The sequence below is a fragment of the Peromyscus eremicus genome, chromosome 4 (genome assembly GCF_949786415.1).
Source record: "Peromyscus eremicus chromosome 4, PerEre_H2_v1, whole genome shotgun sequence".
Lineage (NCBI taxonomy): Eukaryota > Metazoa > Chordata > Mammalia > Rodentia > Cricetidae > Peromyscus > Peromyscus eremicus.
The window spans coordinates 148573128-148595786 of record NC_081419.1 but is presented as its reverse complement, the minus strand read 5'-3'; the positions used below and the strand labels follow the sequence as shown (position 1 = coordinate 148595786).

The 22659-nt window shown below is 45.2% G+C and overlaps 1 protein-coding gene across 1 annotated transcript in view; it reads right to left on the bottom strand.

Annotated features, from left to right (window-relative positions):
- Positions 1 to 1265: 1265 nt before the first annotated feature.
- The window catches only part of Znf831 (zinc finger protein 831), a 59524-nt gene continuing 38130 nt past the window's right edge, over positions 1266 to 22659 (bottom strand). The window contains exons 4-5 of the mRNA XM_059259799.1: positions 3118 to 3275; positions 1266 to 2243 (exon numbers count right to left, since the gene is read on the bottom strand). Coding sequence (XP_059115782.1) covers positions 1431 to 2243; positions 3118 to 3275 — 971 coding nt within the window. The 3' untranslated portion in view covers positions 1266 to 1430. The remainder of the gene's footprint in view (positions 2244 to 3117; positions 3276 to 22659) is intronic.

Genomic DNA, 22659 nt, shown 5'->3' with positions numbered 1-22659 from the left:
CAAAGCTGGAAAGGTTACATGAAAGTACTTGAAACTGTACCATACTTCCTCACAGGTAAGGACTTAGGAAACTATGTTCATGAGTGTGAGATGCTTCTCATGGTTGCCTTGCATGAGAGCACAGGATGTCACATGAGCATCATTACCTCGGAGTTAAGCCAGAAGTTTGGCTAGAAATCACAAATTGTACAAAATCATACCAAGGCAAATAGAAAACCATAGAGGAATGGACAGTGGAAACTTCTTGAAGTTTCCCTCTCAAATAATTAACGGGAAGAAGAGAAAGCCTGGGAACCTGAGGCCTGCGTGGAAGGCTGACTGATGCAGACCTATTTGCCTCTACACAGGGGCGCACTGGCTTGGAATACTGGGGGATTCGATCTGTGCTGTTCTGAAATGCACAATATAAAGGCTGATTTAATTTGACAGCAAAATAACACCAAGTCCCCAAAATAAAATTACCAAGATGTAAAACAGCGTCAAAACTCCAATTAGTTTTATGTCCTGGAAGCTTCTGGAGGAAGCCTGAAAGACTCCATCATGAGGCACAGGCATCAGTTCAAGCTGTACAGATTACTAAAATGTAACCCTCTAATTGAAATTGCTCAGAGCCCAATATGACAAAAATAATCAAAGGAAAATAAGTGAATTTTCCCCCTTTTAAAAAAATGACTCATTCCAGTGACTATTTTACTGACTTAATGCAATGTTCCTTTGCAAGATCTAAAAAAAGAAAAAACAAAATCCACCACGCTTTTTTTTTTGGGGGGGGGAGGGGTCTCTCACAGAAAAGGCACCAGGTACAAGGGCCGTACGTGTTTGTGTTTTTGAACCAGAAACAAGTATTGACCATTTGTGCAACATTTAAAAAGGCTTTAGGCATGGCGATGTGTATTTACACTGTCCGTTGGGATGGCTGGCCCTGACCAGTTTTTGAATGCATCTGGATTCAAAAGTTCACAGAACCATCCTGATGCCCAGTTCACACCCCATCCTTTTTCCTCGAGCTCCCCCAGTGACCCAGGTGTGCTTGCCACTCATCACATAGTGATGAAGAGGTCAGGGGCTTGACCTTGCAGGGTCTCCCTGGTCAGGAGCAATGTCACATATGGCTCTTCCGGTCAGTGTCATTTTACTGGATGAGGCAGTACAGATTACTGCATCAAGCTGGAGCCCCTTGAGAGTGTACTTCTGGCCATCTTGACTCTTCCAGGTGATGGTGGGAAGAGGCCAAAGCCTGTCTGAGAGAAGCTAAAGAAGGTAAGGCTGGATCTGGGCACGGTGTTGGTTAGAGCTGGCTTAAAGGAATCTCAGATGGCTTTCAGAGTCTGTGGATGTTTTATAGAGCTCAGTGCCCATTCCACTTGGTCATGCTGTCTCGGAGGATCCCCAGGCCTTGGCCATCACCACCGTCTTTCTCTGGAAGCACATCACACCTCTATGACCAGTCTGTCTTCATCATCGCTGCTGGAGTCACTGAATTCCACCCGAGTCTGCTTTCTCATTCCCTCCAAACTCCTTTTTCGGATAGATCTCAAGGGGGCTTCAGAGACTTCAGAGGGTTGCCCTTGGTCAGAAGGAGCCATGACACTCTTGGGGGTAATTAATCCTTCAGTGTGACATGTCCTACTCTCACCCCCTAAAGCAGCACACTGGATGGCCACTTCCCCATGTCCATATTGGCCCCAGCAAGGAAAATCTGCCTGAGGTCTCACTTCCTCCTGTTGTGAACTGGTTGAAGTTGGGCCTGATGGTGGTATTTCTAAATGGGTTTCTCCAGGTGCCATTTTACCAGGTGAAGGTCTCCCTGGCAGCAGCGCCTGTGCTATGCTTTCTGGCATGGCTCTCCTATCTGCAGAGCTTTGTGCCAGAGCCTCCTCTGCATAGGACTCTGCACTGTGAACCTCCAGGGTTTTGTGTCCTGTTCGTGTCCCTGCAGAAACACAGACAGCAGCCACAGAGGTAGCAAAGTCATGATGGGGAAGTGTCCCTTTAGATCTAAAGGACGGAGGCGGCTCTGAAACATCTGGGGAGATGCACAGGTTGGGAACTACGGAGACTTGTTCCTGGGAAGGCGGCAGTGGAGTCCCTGGGGATCCAACATCAAAACTCTTGCCCTGGAGCAGAGGATCTTCCTGAAGCACTGCCAAGTATGCATTACATTGCATAGCTAGTCCTGAGCCATCAGCATACTCCTTCTCCAGAGAACAGTCATTATGCTCACCAACAGACAGAGAAACATCCTACAATAAAGTGCAAAGGAAAAGAAATTGGGGGAAAGGTTAATTGGCATAAAGAAAACTGTGGTCAGAAACACAGTCCGCAATGAAAGCAAGGTCTTGAGGTCCTGATGACTCCTCCCTGAGCGTGAACCTCAATAGGATGCCCTCAATAAGTTTCCATTAATAACTAATCAGCACATTAACCTCAGCCAAGCTCCTGATTGATACAAAAGAGGTCTCTGCGTAAAGCCAAACAACTCTATTATCCAGCTGGCCCCACACTTCCTGTCTCCACCTAGGGAGCTTTCACACTGTAGTAACACTCAACATGTGCTAGCATCTTTCTTCTCCAGGGAATTAATTACATAGACTTGGAGTTTTCAAGAAAACTTACCAAGAGTTTCATAACCAAAGCCGGCCAATTGTACGTGTGACACATGACACAGCCTCAGGTGTGTGTCAACCTTCCACCTGGCTCACACCAGGCTTTCTTAGTTGTTTTTCAGTGCATACACCAGACTAGCTGGCCCCAGAACTTTTAGGGGTTTTCCTATCTCCACCTCCCATCTTCCTGTAGGAGTGCTGAGGTTACAGACCTTCAAGATATGCATCCAGCTTTGATGTGGGCACTGGGGATTTGAACTCCAGTCCTCACACTTGAACAACAAGTGTTTTACTTACTGAGCTATATCCCCAGCCCCAAAGTTATCTAATTTTGTTAGTGTAGACTGTTTGGGAATGTTTTCTTGGTTGCTTCGTTTTGTTGTCTGGTTTTAGGTTCTGGGGAGCCCCAGAAGGAGACCAGGAAATTTTACTACATAGATAGTGATTAGGAAATAAAGGCACAAGTCTATATGATGGGTAGATAGCGGTGCCTCAGAATGGTGGTTCCCACCTTCAGAGTTGAATTGTCTCGTTCCAGGTTGGTTTTTGAGCTTGTGTCAGGAGAGATGGGTTCTGAAGTCTCTTGGGAGTCACGGTCCTTCTCTTTGTTCCCATGACCAACAGGCAAGTCTGTGCTGGCACAAGATGGTTCTCCCTGCAGATTTAGACCTGAAAGAGGGAACATAGTCTTTTTTTTATACATCTAGAATCATGAAGTGAGCCAAGAATGACTAGTAGACTGTCCCAAGTCTCCACAGTGAGCCTCAGCTCACACAATGTGTACAAGACTCTGGTTACCTCCAATTCACACTTAGCAAATGCATTGTCCTCACTTCCTTCAAGGAAGGAAATGGTAAAAACCAAGCTGCCAAGTTGATGACTCCATAACCATATACATTGTAAATAGTGTTCGTCATGGTGTCTGTTCTCATCACAGAGCTACCCTCCAGCTAGGCTTCTTTGGGTTAACTTGAGATCACTTTGAGTCCCTTGGTCCTAAGCCAGGTGGCAAGATTAGAGAACTTGCTAGACCACAGGTGAGAACACCTTAGTGATGACACGTCTTGGTCTCTACCAGAGTGCCAGGCAGCAGGGGGTGAGGTGGGTACCTGGGATGTTGTCATTTACTGTGGCAGTTGTCTCCGTGTGGGAAAGGAAAAGACAGAATAACCTCTTAGACCTGCTCCCTCTTGGCCTTCCTTCCTCTCTCTTCCATTTCCTCACAGAAACCCACAGTCAGGCCAAAAGAACCACGAGGTAATCCTTTCCAAGAAGGTAGACTGCATTATGAGATGAGCTGGAAAAAAAAAACTTTCTAGAATGCCTGGATCCCTGGAAGATGCACTGGGCACACCGTCAAATCTGCTCTTATTTTGATTAAAGTTCTACATGCACCAGAGTTTGAAAACCTCAAACATTTCTACTTATTAGGAAAGCTGGCAACCTGTCCACCCAGCCATCTTTTTTTTTTTTTTTTTTTTTTTCATTTCGGAGTCTTCTGAGATTCATCTCTCCCTCCTGTTTAGCTTACAGGGTAACTTAAGACCTCCCTCAAGGCCAGGAGAGAGTAGCTATTCCTCTAAGACCCTCCCTCCAATACTTCAGCTCCCTTGCACACAGCACACCTGTCATGCTCATCCTCTTAACCTTCACATGCGGAGCCCTGACTCCACGCCTTGTTTAGGTGGCTAGTCTAAGCCAGGTGCACACCTGTCACAACTGAGCTGTGTTGAACATTGAGATTGCATTGCCTTTTTTAAACAAAATTGTCTTCCTCAGAGTTAATAAGTTTTGAAGTCCCCGACACTTCCTCTGTTTACCTTTCTACAGACATATTAAAACCATTCCCCAGACTCCCAAACTGTCTAATGCTTGATTTCTCTTTGGACAAGCTAAAGCTCATGCATTAAGCTTGTAGTAAATGTTATGGGTTCTCTATTCCCATTTTAAAAAATGGAAGGAAGGAAGGAAGGAAGGAAGGAAGGAAGGAAGGAAGGAAGGAAAGGAGGGAAAGAGGAAGGGAAGGAGGGAGGGAGGGGAAGGAAGGGAACAAGGGAGGGAAGGAGGGAGAGAGGGGGAAGGGACAAGAAAGTTGAAGGAGGGAAGAATGAATGGAGGAAGGAAAAAAGACAGAAAAATTATGATAATAATAATAATAATAATAATAATAATAAACAATGTGGCCTTCTTCACAGGTAGCTTTTTCACTGTATGCCTCACTATTACAGGGTCACCTGGCTACACTGTCAAGTTAGAAACCTAAAACCTATGTTGGGTACCATGCTATGCACTTGTAAACCCTGCACAGGGGAAACTGAGGCCGAAGGATCACTGGGTCTTGCTTGCTGGCCAGTCTAGCCAAATGAGTGAGCCCCAGGCCAGGGGGGCCATGCTATCTGAAAATAAACCAGGTCAATGGCACCTATGTCCTCTCCACACATGGTGTCACCTCCTCAATCCATCTCCTATGGGCATGGGTATTACAAACCCATTTGATGCCTAAATTTTCCTGGGCTTCTAAAAGCAAACAAAGTGTGTAGAAATATGCCACCCCTTATATTTAAGCACAGAAATCTAAAAAGATCTTCCATCTCCACAGGTCAGCTGCTAGGTTTACTGTGTACACTAATCCCGAGCGAACCAGCTTTGAAAATGAGCAGGGAAGCAAAAGGGTTAAAGGGTTGTGGGCTTCCCTCCAGGCTGCCTCGGTGATGAGCACGTGTGACAGTGCTGTGACAGTGCTGTGATGATGGGGCAGCCAGCTGCTGGCACACCTTCTCTGGGCTCAGCAAAGCGGGTGATGCATTGCCCAAGAACCCAGAAACCCCACAACTGAGAGGAACCTGGTCCTCAAGGGACTCTGCTCTAACGGGGACAGGGGACCTGTGATGAGGGCAGGGACACGGAAAAGAGTGCAGGTGATATAGGGCTCATGAAGCCACCAGACAGAGGGTAGGGATACGGCAGAGTGACAACCAGGAACGGCTGTAGACAGAACAAGACACAGGAGGTAATGGAGAACCCGGCCACGAAGGTGGGGAAACCCTGGAGAGATGGTTAATGGCATTGAGAGTGATTGCACTGTCCACATGCCAAGGATATTCTAGAAGACAGAAGAACAAACACTAGGAAAGAATCTAGGGACTAAGGGACTGTAGCGAGGCCACTGACACCAGTGTGGAAGGAGGGTGTGAGCAAAGGGGGTGAAGTAAAGGTAGGGTGTCAACAGAGATTTTCATCTCAGAGTACAAATGCCTTCTGGGAAAGAGCCAATGTTTTCAGTGTGGGTCAACATTTGTTTTTTCAAAGATACATGTTGACGCCACCTGAAGATTGGCTTGGAAGGAGAAAAGCATCCGAGGTAGAAAGCCAGTTCCCGGGTCTCTAGGGTCTCCTGGGGGCCCAGATTCCATGTCTCAGCCAGGATGCTGAACGTCAATGTGGAGAAAGTGGGTTGATTCGGGGTCTGCTTCCATCCTCACCAGGAAGCTGTCACAATGGCTGACATGTCTAGAGCTCCATGGTCTGCCAAGGACAGCCACTCACTCTTAAGTGGATCAAGCTTCATCCCCACAGTGACGAAATGACCAGGCAATTCATTCAATTTAATGAAGAAATAAAACCAATTAGTATAGAGAAAATAATCAGATTGGCCGAACGTCTTCCCAACAGGTTGTTTGGGTTTTTAAGCTTAAGCAGAAAGGTCGTGTGCACATTTGACTGATAACTTCTGGCTCATCTGAGAGAGCAAAGGAAGAAAATCTATTGATTTAATTTGCTTTCAACCCTACAGTGTACAGAGAAAAGTGAATTATCTCTAATAATTGTGAAAAATGCCCAAAAAATGTCACTGAAGTGTGTTAAACTAATTTGGATTATTGAAGCAGGACACTAACTTGCTTTGAAATGAATGGCCCCTTTCCAAAAGCAAGCCCTGCTCTGGTCAGATCTTAAAGTGCAAAATGCCATGCTGTTCAGGCTTCAGCTCCATACCCTATGAATCACTTCCCCATCTTCAGAATTACAGATTCTACCATCTCCATGTATCTTCAGAACCCGACTGCCCACACTTGATTACAGGAATCTTATTAGAGAATTCTCTCACCAAGGCTCTCTGCTGCGTGTTCTTCCCCTGATTAAAGGCCGCACTCTTAATAATTTCTCTCAGAAATAATTGCGGTACCACGTCAGGAGGAAGAGACTGCTTAAGCAGTTACAGCAACTGCAAATTTAGCCCTCTTGAAAAGGCTACAAGAAACTGTAAAATAATTAAAAAGAAGACGCAGGCAGAGACAGCACGACAGACTGACAGTGGCATTATCGGCCTCTTTAATGTCAAATCTGCTCCGGGCTGTCTCATTTCCAGGCCTTATTAACATGCTAATAAATGTATTACTCAAATATCATTATCTCAAAATGTGAGTAATTTGAATAATTTCTTTTGGTTCATCCCAATAGCTCCCCAAATTCCATTCATGTGGAGTCCACAGACTCAGAAATCTGAAGTTGGAATGTAAGCCTCCAGTATCAGCTTGCTGCCCTTCTAAGTGAGCGGAAATTATAAACAGGAAGGTGGGTTCGTCTCTGGAACTCGTAATTGATTTGAGATTAAATTGTTCGAAAGTGTCTCTGCCATTAAAGAACACACAATGTGCTGGCAATTAAAACAGGCAATCGCTTACAAAAAAAGCTGGGCAGATCTTTAAAACTAATCACATTGTGAATGGTTATTTGCTCATTTATTCAAGTATTTATTGAATCCATTTTAAGTCTATATTTTTGAGCCCGTATTGTTGAGCTTGAGTATTGACCGAACACTGAGTGTGGCCAATATTGTTCCAAGAGCTAAGGCGTTCATTCAGCAGTAAGGGAGGCTGATACCCCTCATGGAGATTACTACCTAATAGGGACAGAGATTTATTTTATCCTGAACATGTTGTTACTATTATTGTCAGAGGGTACACGTAACACAGTGCACATGTGGAGCCCAGAGGGTAACTTTCAGAAGTCAGTTCTCTCCTTCTACCGTGTAGGTCCCTGGACTGAACTCAGATCATCAGGTTTGACAACAAAGGCCTTTACCCACTGAGCCATAATCACACACACAAAAATATTACCAAGCAGGTGTCATCAACACTGTGAAAGATGCAGCAAGAAGATGCTCAGACATCGAGGTGACGTCCCAAACACACCGCTATCCACAGGAAGACTTGAAAACATGCAGGCAGTACCTGTCTCCAGGGCAGTGCCACTCATGAATCTGAACTATTCGGCCATGTAATTATCCCACCATTTTCTTGAAGTCCCTATTGTACACCTGGTGCATTGTCTGAGGGTCCCTTCGTTTGTTACTGACATGTGACTGTTTATGTAATCTCTTTAGGAAACAGTATGGTGCAAAGTGGTGGCAGAAGGGCCTTTCGGTCCTCTCAGCAGTGAAGATGAGCGATGCTGGATGCTGACGGCAGCCAGGAAGTAATGGGAAGGCCAGAAGCTGGTGGGTGGTTGGAGAGCTGGCAGAGATAGCTTCAGCCTCCAGTTCTACCAGCAGGAGGGACCCAAGAGAGGACCAGAAAGTGCATTTAGCAAGGGGAGCCTCTGGTGTTTCTGTTCTAATGCAATCTTTGGAAAGTTCTCCTCAGAGTCATCATGAGTCTTTTCTCTCTAAGGTCACTTTCCTGGCAATTCTCATCACTTCAGTTTCTCTGATGAAAGGCAATCAGGCTCTCCCCTCACAGACATCCTGTACCTTGACTATGTTTAGGACAAAATGGTGCTTAAAATCTTGCCTGGAGTCTTTAAAAAAATTTTTTTAACATGTCCATTCTACAAAAGTGCACCTTTCAAATACAGAGTCAAGATAGGATTCTGAGATCATAATGGAAGGTGATTAGAGAGATGTCAGCATTGAATGCTGAGGTGAACCCAGGCTGGCACTCCACACGTCCTGATTTTTAAAGTCTCTTGTTGCTGAGTGGAAATTGTGTGTGGGTCTCTTCCTGGGGTGCAATCAACATACCTGTGGCGGAGAGTCATCACTCCTTAAGATTTACACAGCCAGGAACGGGGAAAAATTGTTCCATCTCAGCAATTTCAGAGAACTGTGATTTAACTAACAGCTTTAGAGGTAGAATTAATACTCCTCCATTAATCCTAATAATAATAATAAAAGTGTGGGGAGGTCATTAGAAGAGATGTAGGAGGGCCTGTTGGAGAGGGATGGTCCTCCATACCTCAGAAAACTCTTCTGAGGACAACCCCACAGAACCCCAGGCCGAAGCCTAGAGACCAGCCCCTGGAGCAGGTGAGATGCCCAAGGCAGGCACAGCAGTCAACAAAGGCAGGGCCTAGTTTTGTCCCGGGTCACCTGCAGCCATCTGTACACAGTGTTTAGAAAAGTGGGCCCTTGATATGTGTGGAGTTAGAAAACTTTTACTTCAGGACCACCTGCCATTGTCATGATCCACAAGTCTTGTTTCAGGGTGAACCAGCATGTCTGGATCACATGATCCTCTCGGCTGGTTTCAATTCTGTGCATGGGGCTGGTTCAAAATGTTTTAAAAGCTAGTTGTGAGATCGAATTCAACCCTGCCAGTGAATTAATCAAACTTCCCTAGCACCATCACTGAGCCGTTTATCTTACATTTGCTGAAGAAAATCACCTACACAGGTTAGGTGGTCTGTGTAAAATGGTGGTTTGCAAGCAGAAAGTAATGAGAGAGTATGGGGCACGTCCGAGGTGTCCTCACTGGAAAAGACCTAACAAGTGGCACATTCAGAGAGGCTACCTGGGTGCAGGGACACACGACCAGACCCCTGGAGAAGCTGTCCTGAACCTCGAATTCCCCAGAAAAAGACCCAGGAGGACGGAGGCTCTTGCTCAGCACATTGGCCCAGAGCTTGCAAGGAAAAGACTAGAAATTTTATTTAACTGCCTTTTATCATCACCATTTTCTAACATCAGCTGTGTTTACCCTACATGCCTATAGCCTGAATTTGGTCATCAGAGGTCAACACTATGATCCAGCTTCCTCCCCCTAGTATTTAAGATGTTCAAGAACAGGGACCATGAGGGCAAACTTAGCCTTGATTGTCTTTTGAAAAAATACTACTTAATCAGGCATGGTGGGCCTTTGGAATTTGTGAGGTAGAGGCAGGAGGATTGGAAGTTTAGTGCCACACTCACACTTATATAGTAAGTTTGAGACCAGCTTGGGCTATAGGAAGCTTTGTCAAAAAAAAAAAAAAAAAGTAATCTAGAAAATATTTGCCAGACTGTTAAAATTGTGCTGGTAGTCTCATAAAGTGAGATAATACTCACACCACCATCCAAGAGACAATGGCTGTTGGTTAGAACAGTAAGGAGGGAGACAGTAGGAACCAACATTAAGAACAGCTGCCTACAGAGTCAAGGTTGGGTAACTAAATGACACAGCCCCTCACGGTAAGATTTTTATGCCACTATATAAACAACATATATTATATATTATGTGCACAGAGAGAATGTCGTATAAGATGTGGGAAGAAGGAAAGAACTGCTGGCCACTGCTAGTCTTAGCTTCCTTCCCCGTTGCCATGACGACTAAATGTTCTGACAAAGGCAACTTAAAGGAGAAAGGGTTTGTTCCAGCTCACGTTCCAGGTACAGCTCATCACACTGAGCAGCCCAGGCAGCTGGAAGCAGCTTGAAGCAGCTCATCACACAGTCCAGAAGCAGAGAGCAGTGAGCACATGCTGCTCATCTCACTGTCTCCATCTGTACTGTCTACAATCCCCTGTCCACGGAATGGCTCCACTTACAGTGGTCTTCTTACCTCAACTAAAGTGTGTCTTCTTTGTGTGTGTGTGTATGTGTGTGTGTGTGTGTGTGTGTGTGTATCTGTGAGTCTGTGTGTGTGTCTCTGTGTGTGTGTGTCTGTGTATGTATATCTGTGTGAGTCTGTGTGTATCTGTCTATGTCTGTATGTGTATCTGTGTGTGTCTGTGTGTGTGTTTGTAGTGTGAATGAGGCTGAGAAATGGTATATTTTCCTTTGCTCCTTGTCATTGCTGTTTATTACAAAGAAAAACTAAAAGGCAAATTATGATGTTGCCTCTAAAATTGGGGCTGAAAACAATGAGGATACCTCCCAGCAGGTGCCCATGTGTGTTAAAATGCACTTAAAAGTCAAATCAGCGCTGTCACCCAAGGGCCAGAACAGGTTGCTGAGAGTGAGATAGACCCTCCCAGGCCAGTAATGAAAGCACAGATTCTCTAGCAGAGTTGAGAGGCTCATGAAAAGAAGAGGAAAAAGTGTTTGTTTGATTGTTTCATCTCTAACCAAATCTGCAGTATTTTTTACTGCCTCTTTTCAGCCTTGCCTCTCCTGAGGCAAAACTTCACTTACTATCCTTCCTCTACTTGGCCAAAAATCACCCATATTTGAGTGGGAGAGCATACTTAAATTCTTTTGCTAAGTCAAAACTTTAACCATGCCCAGACAATAAGAGAATGCGCCAAAATAAAGAAAGGACAAATTGTAGAGAAGAAAGGAATCCAAATGAAGGGGGATGTTAATATTATTTGAATCCTTTAGTGTCAAAATTAATTCAAGAGAATCTACTTTATGGGTCATTAATTTCAAACTTTCTTAACTCTAAATGAAAATGGTAGAGAGAAAAGTTCAGGCTTTGGAATATAATTGATGTGTTTAAGCCATTGCTTCATCGTTTCTGAAGATTTACACCCTGCAGAAGGAGGGGGTATCCTGCTTCAGCAATTCTGTAAGCAATATTACTTAAATAATGGCTTTGGGAAAGAATATCTCCTATTAATTCTGACAGGAAAAATAATGTTGCAGATCCATTAGCTCTCGTCGGAGAAAAGGGAGGGAGTCGGTGGGTGAGGGAGCCCTGCAGTTCAGGCTGCCATCTTGATTCTGCTAGAGAAAACACCCTGGAATGGTGTGTGACAGTGCGGGGCCCCAACCCACAACCCCCATCCCTTCATGGTACGTACAGGTTGTAACACACACACATAACACTTGGTTCTCTGTCTCTTATGCATAATAGGTAAACATTTCATCTCTGAACGTGCCTGTCAGAGCAGATAGGCAACTATATGAGGTTGTGTGTGTGTGTGTGTGTGTGTGTGTGTGTGTGTGTGTATGTCTGCGTGTGTGCATATGTGTGTGCATGTGCGTGTACATCCACTTAAGAACTTCCGTTAGTTATGTGATAATTCCAAAGAATACATGCAGACAAGGAATAAGGACAGAAGACCTCCCTCACCCCACCCTGCCCTGGAGTTAAATATAGGTTCATTGCTAATGATTGAAGGAATGGAGTTCTGCACAGCTGATGTAGTGTCCACGTGACTGAAGGGAAGGAATTAAACCTAATTATACAATGATTGCTGCCATGGTGAATGCCACAAAAAGATGGGCTGCAAATTATGCCATAAGAGCTCCTCATCTGATTCAAGTGTCACAAGTGGACAGCCTAAGGAACCATGGAAATGTCACCTCCCAAAACCATTCAAAGAGAGACATCATGGTCATGGAGCCTCAAGTCCAGCTCTCCAGAGAGATGGGTCAAAGGAACAGAAAAACAGTTTTCACAATCTCACCGTGTAGCAGAACATTTCCTCTTCTGAGTGTCTGAAAGTTTGTCTCTCTGAAGTAATCACACATTTTACGTCAGAGTCTGCCTTTCTTAGTAGTGTTCAGTTTCTTGTTATTTAATTTAACATTTAATTTAGCCAATTAATTTAACATTTCTCTTTTGAAGGTTATTTTTCCCTTTTTCTGAAAGACATATCAATGTATGTAGAGTCATGTTAAAAAATCAGTCAAGTTAAAGTTTTTACCCAAATCATAGCCTGTACCTAAAAATACAAGAAGAAGGTGGAGGAGAAGGAGATGAGGAGGAAGAGGAGGAGCAGGAGGAGCAGGAAGTAGAACTACCTTTTTTTTTTTTTTTTTTTTTTTTTTTTGAGACAGGGTCTCTCTGTAGCTTTGGAGCCTATCCTGGAACTCTGTAGACCAGGCTGGCCTCGAACTCACAGAGGTCCGCCTGTTTCTGCCTCCAGAGAGCTGGGATGAAGGGCAGCTGTAATAGCATTATTGAAATGCTCTTTGAGATCTGTACCACCACAACTGAGCTCCAGTAACCCTCCTCCAGGCTGAAGGGGTAGCTCAGGAGGAAGCGCTTGCCTTGCAAACATGCCAGCCTGAGCTAGGACCTCCAGCACCACGTACGGCAGTGCGCACTTGCAATCTCATCGCTGGGGAGGCAGAGACAGGCGGCCTGGTGGTCTAGCCTAATGGTTGAACCCCAGGCTCCTGGGAGAGAGATTCTGTCTCAAAACACAAGGTGGACAGCTACTGAGAAATGACACCTGAGGCTGACCTCTCAACTCCATGCTCATATGCTCACATACACATGTTTTCGTACAGACACATGCAGACAACACACGCCCCTCACACACTCATGCACACTTACTCTGAATCATTACTTTTTAATGCTTCTTACAACCGAATGAGCCTGTGAAGGCAGGTTCATTTCTCAAAATATAACTGAGTTATTTGGAAGAGCTCATTTTTCCTTGCATCCTTAAAAAGGAGAAATTGATCCATTTCAATGATAATAGCCAGGGAGAAAGATCTTCCCTTGGCTCCCCCATTAATCCTGAGAGGGCGTGGGTGGGGGTGGCTTAAGTCAAAGGAAAGGCAGAGGCAAGAAAGGAAATGTGGGAGCTGGCCCCATCAATTTTGGTTTTCCAATCACCTTAGGGAGAAACAAAATTAGGTGCAGTCTCTGTGGAAAGATAAATGTTCAGAGAGAATTGTGGTCTTTGATCAATCCCAAATTTCAGAAAAGCAGAGAGGGGGCAGTGCGCTGCTTTTACTTGTTCCGAGTGTAGAGCTTGGTGATTTTTCCTCACTTACATGGCTCTGGCTCTCACCATCCCTTCTTTTTGTGTGCAGGAGAGGGGCCTTGGGAAAACCGGCACAAAGAAACTTCTTCTAAACAGGATTAGTGGAAGAGTGGGGGCCTGAAATATTCTTAGGAGTGAGGGACTGAGATAAAGGGAGAAGAATAAAAAAGAAGAAATATTTACGCCAAAACTCACTTAAGAACACTTTCTGACTCAGGAGTGTGGGAAAGAAATGAAGCGGGTGGACAAAGGGACCACTGAAGTGTTTTCGGCTTGGCTTCATCTTGCAATACGGCTGCACAACAACCCACTGAAGTAGTGTTTTCTCAGCAGAAGCACGGTGTGGTTTCTATGGATTCCCATAAGAAAACAAAGGGGGCTGTCACGAGTTCTTCCAGACCCAAGTGGAGAAGACGTATCAAGAGGCAGCAGAGCTGGACTAAGAGTGGATCACATGGTCTTGAACTTGGAGGTTGGGCCTGTTGCTTCAGAGCCGAGGCAGGAGCGGCAGAACGAGAGGGATGGTGGTGAAGGCGGCCCGACTCTTACAGAAACCACAGAGTCACAGCTTTAGAAATTCCCTCTTTTGTGACATGAAACTGGACGGAGTGCTTTCTTACCCTGGGAGCTCTCTGTTAGACTCGCTCATAAATGCAATCAGTCTGGTTAAGCTGCACTTGCAATCCAAAAGCTCAGTAGTGCACAAGTTTGCAAGTGAACCCAAAAATACAGGTGGGAAAGAGATACAATGCAAAATTGAGAGAGGGGGCCAAAAGTCCAGTACAGCCTCAGAAAGAATCTTTAGCCAGGGCTGGAAGACGGCCTGGGTGATAAGGCACTTATCTGGCAAACAAAATGACCTAAGTTTGGTCCCAAAACCCACACTGAAAAAAGAAAGAAAGAAAGAAAGAACAAACAAACCTGATATGGCAGTGTCTGCTTGTAATACCAGAACTAGGGAGATGGAGACAGACAGGTCTGGTCTTCGGGGCTCACTGGGCATCTCCAGGCCAATGAAACACCCTGTCCCAAAACCAAAGTGGGCTGGGCAATGGTGGCCCACGCTTTCAATCCCAGCACTTGGGAGACAGAGGCAGGTAGATCTCTGTAAGTTCGAGGCCAGCTTAGTCTACAGAGCTAGTTCCAGAACAGCTAAGGTTACACAGAGAAATCCTGTCTTGAAAAAAGAAATGAGGGTAAAGGGGAAGTGAAAGGAACTGAGGAACAACAGTCTGGATTGACCTCTGACCTTCGCGTGGGCGCATGAGAGCACGCACAAGCACGCACAATACCCAACAGGTAAAATCCTTTTCCTATTTTTTTTTTTTTTGTTTTTTTTTTGTTTTTTGTTTTTTGGTTTTTTTTTGTTTTGGTTTTTCGAGACAGGGTTTCTCTGTGTAGCTTTGCACCTTTCCTGGAACTCACTTGGTAGCCCAGGCTGGCCTCGAACTCACAAAGATCCGCCTGCCTCTGCCTCCCGAGTGCTGGGATTAAAGGCGTGCGCCACCACCGCCCAGCCTTTTCCTATTTTTAAAGAGCAGCAGTTGACATAAGAGAACCACCTAGAAGTATGCGCAGAGGCATGTAAAAAACAAACATCAAACCATCAATCCAGGACAGCAAAATGATTTGTCTGATAAAGAACTTGCCACCAAGCCAGAGAGCCTGAGTTTAATCCCTGGAACCTACAAAGAAGAAGGAGAGAACCTTGTCCTCTGACCTCCACATGTTCACTGGGGCATGAGCAATACCCCCAGTTCCCACATAAAAATAAATAAGTATAATTTAAAAAATACGTATGATCTTTCCCAAAAGATTTTACTCCAACATGCAACAATGGAGTTTGTTCTGTGATTGAAGAGGCTTGGAGGAAAGAATGTGGAAGGGGGCCTTCCCCTTGGTGGAAGAATGTAAACAACACAAGTCCCCTGAATATTCCCCTTGGGGAGGGGCTGGCAGCTGTTCGGAGCTGAACTTTGGTAATTATATAGAGAAACTGAAGGCATGTGGTCAATAAACAGAAGAACAACAACAAAACCATACTCAGGCCTTCCTAGAGTAAGAGCAGGCAGCGGGCACAAACTTTACCCTGCTCCCAGACTCCTCTCATGGTGATGGTCTTGGGCAGAGCTCAGGCACCATGGCTCACCTGAACCCACAAATACCTGTCCACTTGGATGTTTTCACAGTGTGGAGACAATCGTGTACACAAGATGACCCTCCTCATCTCACAACGCCCTCAGAAACCACTGACAACTGAATGGACCGACTCTAAGATCCCATAAAGGCAGCAAAAGGAACCCAAAAGTCAGTCATGGCTGCTGAGGTTTATGGAGGGACTCATCCTGGTTTTCAAAACACAGAAGTCATAAATTTAACCCAGAAAAGGAATGCACAGCTCAGGGGCTCCTAAACTGGCACATTGGTCTTAAAATAAAGTAGCTTACCCTGTGTGCATGAATGCTGGCAGAAGTATAATGAGAAAATTCACGAGTGACCATCAAGGAACAAGGGCTGAAAACACAGGAAGTGGGCTGGGTTGAGCTTCCTCACTTGGGCCTTTTATGAACTTCAGAACAGTCCATTCAGCGATTGGGAAAGGGAGGTTTGGAGTGGACAGCAGAAGGGACACCCCCAAGGCCTTCTGGGGAGCAGTATGGTAAAAGTGACACTGTCCCCTACATGTCTGCTTGTCACTTCAAGACGTTTCAACTTTTTTTTTTTTAAATAGATATTAGCCTAGGTTATCCCAGCTACTTGTCCCCTATAGAGGAAAGCAGGGCTAAATACTTTCTCACAAGGACATCCTCCAACCCTGCAAATGACTGTCAAGCATACTTCATTATTGCAGAAGTTGCATCCAGGAAAGAAAGCCATACCCAGGTCTAATAAATACAAGGTGGAGAGGGTGCGAGGAGATGAAGTAGTGTGAGGTGGATAATAAAACGTAGAGTAGGCTTTCCTGCAGAGATTCACCCCACCTGTGTGATCAGAGTCCCTGATTGCTGCTTCGAGAGTGTCTTTCTCAACCTGGAGTCACACCTTTGATGTCCTCCTCATCCATTTCAAAGAGAACAGGCAATTAACCCTTCCCCTTCAGCATACGAGCTTTTAGAAAGGAGGAAAAGGGATGTGGCTTTTCAGGGTGGACATCTTCCATCCCTTGGTCAACCCCAGAGCCCACCCTGCTGAGGTGGCCACATCCTGAGCAGGCAATAAAACTCATCAGAGCCTGGACGTCCAGATGGACAGAAAAGAGAGACAAATCAAAAGCACTGATTTCAGAGACCCCAGGGGGTCAGGATGGCCAGCAGGTGGGAAGCAGTTTCCTGCCTCGTAAGAGGTAATCAGCTAAGTGTAGGAATAACAGCCTAGAAATCTACCTGGCTGGAAGAAAGACCCCAGGCAGCCTGGCCAGACATGAGCAAGAAGTCTCCAACAGACCTGGACGAAGAAGAAAAATCAGATTTGAAACTCCCCACAGGGAGAGCTGCGCCCAAGGATGAGAGATGCTCTCCCTCCGTGTTGCTATAGTGAAGAGTTGCCAACAAAACATAGATGCTCAGTCCACGTGAATCCCAGGCATGTGACAGTTCATGGTGAACACAGGTATATGTTGTATAATATTTGGAACACATTTATGCTTAGAAATACACATGCCAGGGTGGAAAGTTGGCTCCCTGGTTAAGAGCACTTGCTGCTTTTACAGAGGAAATGGACTTGCTTCCCAGCACCCGCATGGTAGCTCACTACTATCTATAACTCCACTTCCAGGTAAACCAATGCTCTCTCCTGACCTCCATGGGCAACAGGCATGAATATGGTGCACAGACACACATTCAGGTAAAACACTCACACATATAAAATAATCAAATCTAAAAAACTTGAAAGAAATATATACATGTCTGTTGTCCATTTAGAGTTGAAATTTAACATCTGGAATTCAACTTTAACTGGTGTCTGGTATTTTTATTTGCTAGATCTAACCACCCTACCTTAGGATGGAGGGCAGGGACATGGGTCGGAAAAAAGTCTGTTTGAGGACTGAGTTGAACAGCCGACCATTGTACCCACCCTTGCTCCAGGCTCTGTATCACTGAGGGACTGCTGACCTGGGGTTGGCTATGGGGTACCCAGTTAACTTGGAATGAGCAATAATTATCAATAAATATTCCTTTATTGAAGGCGGCACTTAACAAAAACTTCTAAGTGGGGGAGTTCTTGATGGGCCTCAAAAGAAAACAGTTTGTGGAGAAACTCAAGGCACCGTGTTGACAGGCAAAATAGCACAGTGAAGCCGTGCATGGCCAGCAGAGTCCTCCCGTCCTTTCGCAGTAGAATATGTGTATATGTGTATTTAAGACCAGCGTGAAACACAACCCTCAAAAAGTCCATTTTGAAAAATGATTAGTACATCTGATCTCAAAATACATTTCTGTTCTGGCCATTATTAAAGAACCCAAGGCTATCCATTTTCTTCCCAGATGGCCCCCTAACCATTAGGAGAGACTATTAAACAGGGTCTATTACTTTAAAGGTTCTTTCGGGGTGAAGAGCCCGAACCAGCCTCCCCTAAACTCCAGGGAAAGGATGAGAGAGCCATGGTGGCCAGATGGGAATAATAACCTTTAAAAAGCACATTAGGGAGAAACAAGCCTGCAGGTTCCAAACAGGGCGGCCAAGCTCCAGTAATTGCAGGTTCGAGGACATTTTCTACATGAGAGTTTTGTTATGCTCCTAACTTTCCCCTCAAGATCTTTAAAGTGGAGGAGAAAAAAAGAAAAAGAAGCAAACAGCCTTCTCTTAAACTAGAACGGACCAAAAAATAAAAAATAAAACCCACAAACTTTGGCTTTTGTGGTAGAACTTGTCCACAACACACATTTCAGAGACAAGCAAGAGCAGATTTTTCCCCGGCAGAAACACCTTTGCTCAACATCTGAGGTCAAGGGGCTCATAAGAAAAGCCCCCACACTCACAGGAAGAGGAAGGATTGGTCCTGAAGAAGAAAGGCCTTTGAAGGGCTAAGTCAAGACCTCTCTGCCAGTGGGCCTGGTGGTTCACACCTGTAATCCCAGCACTCAGAAGGCTGAGGCAAGAAAATTGCCGTGAGTTCCAGGCCAGCCAGGGCTCTGAATAAAACCATGTGTCAGCACAAACCAAGACCCATTGGTGGTCATTTCTTCCTCCACACCTGGAGAAGGGACAAGGGAGAAGAAAGATGTGATATAAAGTAGAGTACTGGCTGGGCTAAGGAGATATAGATAGATAGATAGATAGATAGATAGATAGATAGATAGATAGATAGATAGACAGATAGACAGATAGATGGAGATAGATAGAGATAGATAGATATAGAGATATATATAGAGAGAGATACTAGGATGTATACATCTTGCAGCTGTATATATACAGAAAAGGATTGCAACCTAGCCTAGACAGAGAGCCCTTGGGCAGGAGGGATCTATCTATGAGGATACCAAAGAGACTCAGGAAGTCACAGCAGGTTGAGGGTAGAGGTAAGGGCTCACCGATAGCCAGGATGGGAAGTCAGTGCTCTGTATTCAGGAACCTAACCCTGCTGTCTCTGAGTCATTTGAAACTTCTGTATACAAAGTCAACCTTCAAAAGCCCTATCTTTAAAAAGTACTAGTCTATTTGTTTCCAAAATATGTCTCCCTCCTTATGAAGACCCGGGGCTATCCATCTTTGTGCAGTAAACATCACCGGCTGGGAGAGAATCGGCTCATGAGCTGCTATTAGGATGCTTGTTTGAGGGAAAAAGCTGTACCCACCTTCTAATAAATAGGGAGTGAGGAGATGGGAGCTGTTGAAATAGTACGGGGTAAATAATAAAATCTTAAAGAAATGTACCCCTGGTTCTTTACGTTTTATAGACCTCATCTCTCTGATTATAGGTTTGGGGTATATTTTCTCAGTGAGGATTTTAATGTGGTTCTTATCAAATAATTTCAAGGAAAATGTAAGTAATTTACTTCTCCAGTCACAGCTTGGTTTGGTAAAGACTGTGGTGACCTCAGCTTCACACCGTAGCTCTGAAAAAGTGTGCATTGACATTGCTGCAGGAATACTAAGTAGATCTCATGTCAGAGGAAACAGGAATGGGGTGCAAGGGGAAAACCCCAAGGATGGAGGGCAGAGTGTGTCTTTGAGGGAAAGTTGTAGAGGAGGAGAGAATGACCCTGGCATTGGATGTTTCTAGGAGACACACACACACACACACACACACACACACACACACACACACAAAGCAGAATTTTTGAGGATAAGAAGCCTGTCTGTGGAGAACCCAACAAGTGTGACCTTGGCCAGGTGGTCAGGGACAACAACCCCAGAGTTGGTGAAATGGTTTCCCTCTCTGTGGTCCCTTTCTTAGCACCACAGGCCCTGTCTAATCATGAGGAAAGCATCAGACAAACTTGGATGGAGGGTTCTCCTGCAAGATTACCAGTACTCCTCCAACCATCATCACAGAAACATTCTGAAAAATGGTTCCAGCCAAGAGGAGCCCAGAGATACAGCTGTATGTCATGTGGCACTCAAGATGGGATTCTATGACAAGGAAAAGATTGTGAAATTTCTTAATGATCACGGGTTAATAGAATGTCACTAGCTATCCCACAACTGCCATGCTCCCAGGAGATGTTTACAACAGGGGAAACCAAGTATATGGAGCTTTGCAGTACTGCCAACCTCCCTCTGAGAGTATTTAAAGATGAAGAACAACCCACGGCCCTAAATGTCCTTCGAAGGACTATACAAAACCCTTTCTCTTGGGGGAGAAGTTGAAAGTAGCATTTTAGAAGACAGACTGTAAGAACCTTCCAGAAATCCACATCTTTTCTTTGTTCTCTTCTAAAACATGATCATGACCCGTCGCTCCTTCCCTGATGGTCTTCGAAATAAGCATGTTTGCTTTCTTTGTTTTTAGCAGTCTTCTTTAACAATCATAGGCCATTGTACTGTCAGGACTGCTCACTGGTAGGGTTCCCACAGCAAATATGGGGAAAAGCAGCAAGAGCTTCAGGGCTGGGAAGATGACTTCACGGGTAAAGTGCCTGCCTTGTGCCCAGGAGGACCCCAGGCGGAGCTTCACAATCCATGGAAAAAACTGGGCATGGTGGCATGTGCTTGATCCCAGCACTGGGGTGACGGAGATAGGAGGGTCTCTGGACTTGGACTTGGTGGAAGCCGTCTAGCCCTTTGGATATCTCCAGGCCAGTGGAAGACCCTGTCCGAAAAACCAGGGTGATGGTTTCTGAAGAACAAGATCTAAAGTGATCTCTGGCTTACACACACACACACACACACACACACACACACACACACAGAGAGAGAGAGAGAGAGAGAGAGAGAGAGAGAGAGAGAGAGAGAGAGAGAGAGTCAGCAACAATCCAGCAGCAAACCTAGTGAGAGTCTTGGACTCACCCCTATGAGACAGCTAAGGTAGAAGGGATTGGCTGCTTATGATGAAGGTCTGATGCCAGCAATGTCAATCAACAAAACAGAAAGTGCAAGAGATGTCCCGAGAGCACACGGCATACAGGCAGACCACCCCTCCAGTCACTATCACACACCACAGGGGGATAAATTTTCCTCTACTCTTTTTCAAAAGATGGGAGGTATAGCCCTCCAAACATCTGTCCTAAATTAAGTCATCAACTACAGACACATGTGTACAGTCATGGTTTCTGACCCACAAGATTGAAAAGGCCCCAGGATATCCTTCAAAGATCTTCCCTCGGTGCCTGCTGCACATTCAGGATTAAGCAGAAGTATGAAGTAGACTGTGGCCACCGGACACACAGAGGGCTAGTCTCTTGGGTATGTCTGTTTACTGGTCTTGTTGCTTGCTTCAACAAAATGTCTGACAAACACAACTTAAGGACGGGTTGATCTCAACTCGTAGTTCAAGGACCCAGTCCATCATGGCAGATAAATCATGGCAGTAGGTGCGTGAGGCAACTGGTCCTGTTGCATCCACAGTCAGGAAGCAGAGAGAGGTGAATGCTGGTCCTCGTTCACTTCACCTTTTCATTTAATTTGTCTCCGCCCATGGAATGGTGCAATCCACATTTACCGTAGGTCTTCCCATCTCAATCTGGAAATGCCCTCACAGACATGCCTGGGAATTTGTCTCCTCAATGGTTCTAGACCCTGTCAGATTGGTGATTGATACCCTCACATCCAAACCCAAGGTGGAGAGCATAGAGCTGACACTGTGGCTCTTTCTTCCTTATTCTTCAAGTGTGACCCTCATCATGGGTAATCTCAAGTCCTTTCCTTCTAGCTCATCAACAGCTACTAGAGTGCTTGGTCTAAGTCAACACAGTTTCCAACATGGGTGCTAATTCAAAAGCAGTTCAGGGCTGGGGGATGGCTCAGAGGGTAAAAACATTTGCCATCAAGACTGAAAGGATTATCTCTTCTCCTCAGGACCTACATGGTGGAAGGAGAGAGCCAAGTCCTGAAAACTGTCTCCTGACTGTTTCATGTGTGCTGTGGCATTGGAGATGCCTTACACACACACACACACACACACACACACACACACACACACACACACACACATACACCATGTACATAAATCTAATTTGTAAAAGCAGTAAAATGAATTTAATGGATGGCAACTAGCCTGTCTAGTTATTTCCAGAATCCCAAATCCTGTCTCTTCATGGAGCACCCCCCCCCCACGTTTTTCATGACCTGTACATTCGGAGGGAGGCTTGTCCCAGGGTAGACCAAAAGCACAGCATCTGAGGGAGCCCAGGGCTGAGGTGGGCTCCAGGGAGGAGGCATAGTCAGATCAGCATTACAGAAAATCGCTTTTACTGATTACTTTGCAACCACTCTCCCCTCCCCTCCATGCATGAGCAACAGCGATAATGACGGACTAGGTCCCTCTCTTCTCGTTGATTATAATGATATTGTAAACCTTGATCATTTTTTTCAAACTCCATTTAATGTCAGTGTGCATTCATCAAGGGTTGTTGTTGTTTTTCTTCCTTCTTTTAAAGAAGTAGTTTTATTTAAAGACTAAATCCGAAGTTTAAAGGTAACGGAAGGTATTTGAAGAGCGGCTGATTACCAGCCCTAGGATTGCAGGCACCCGCTG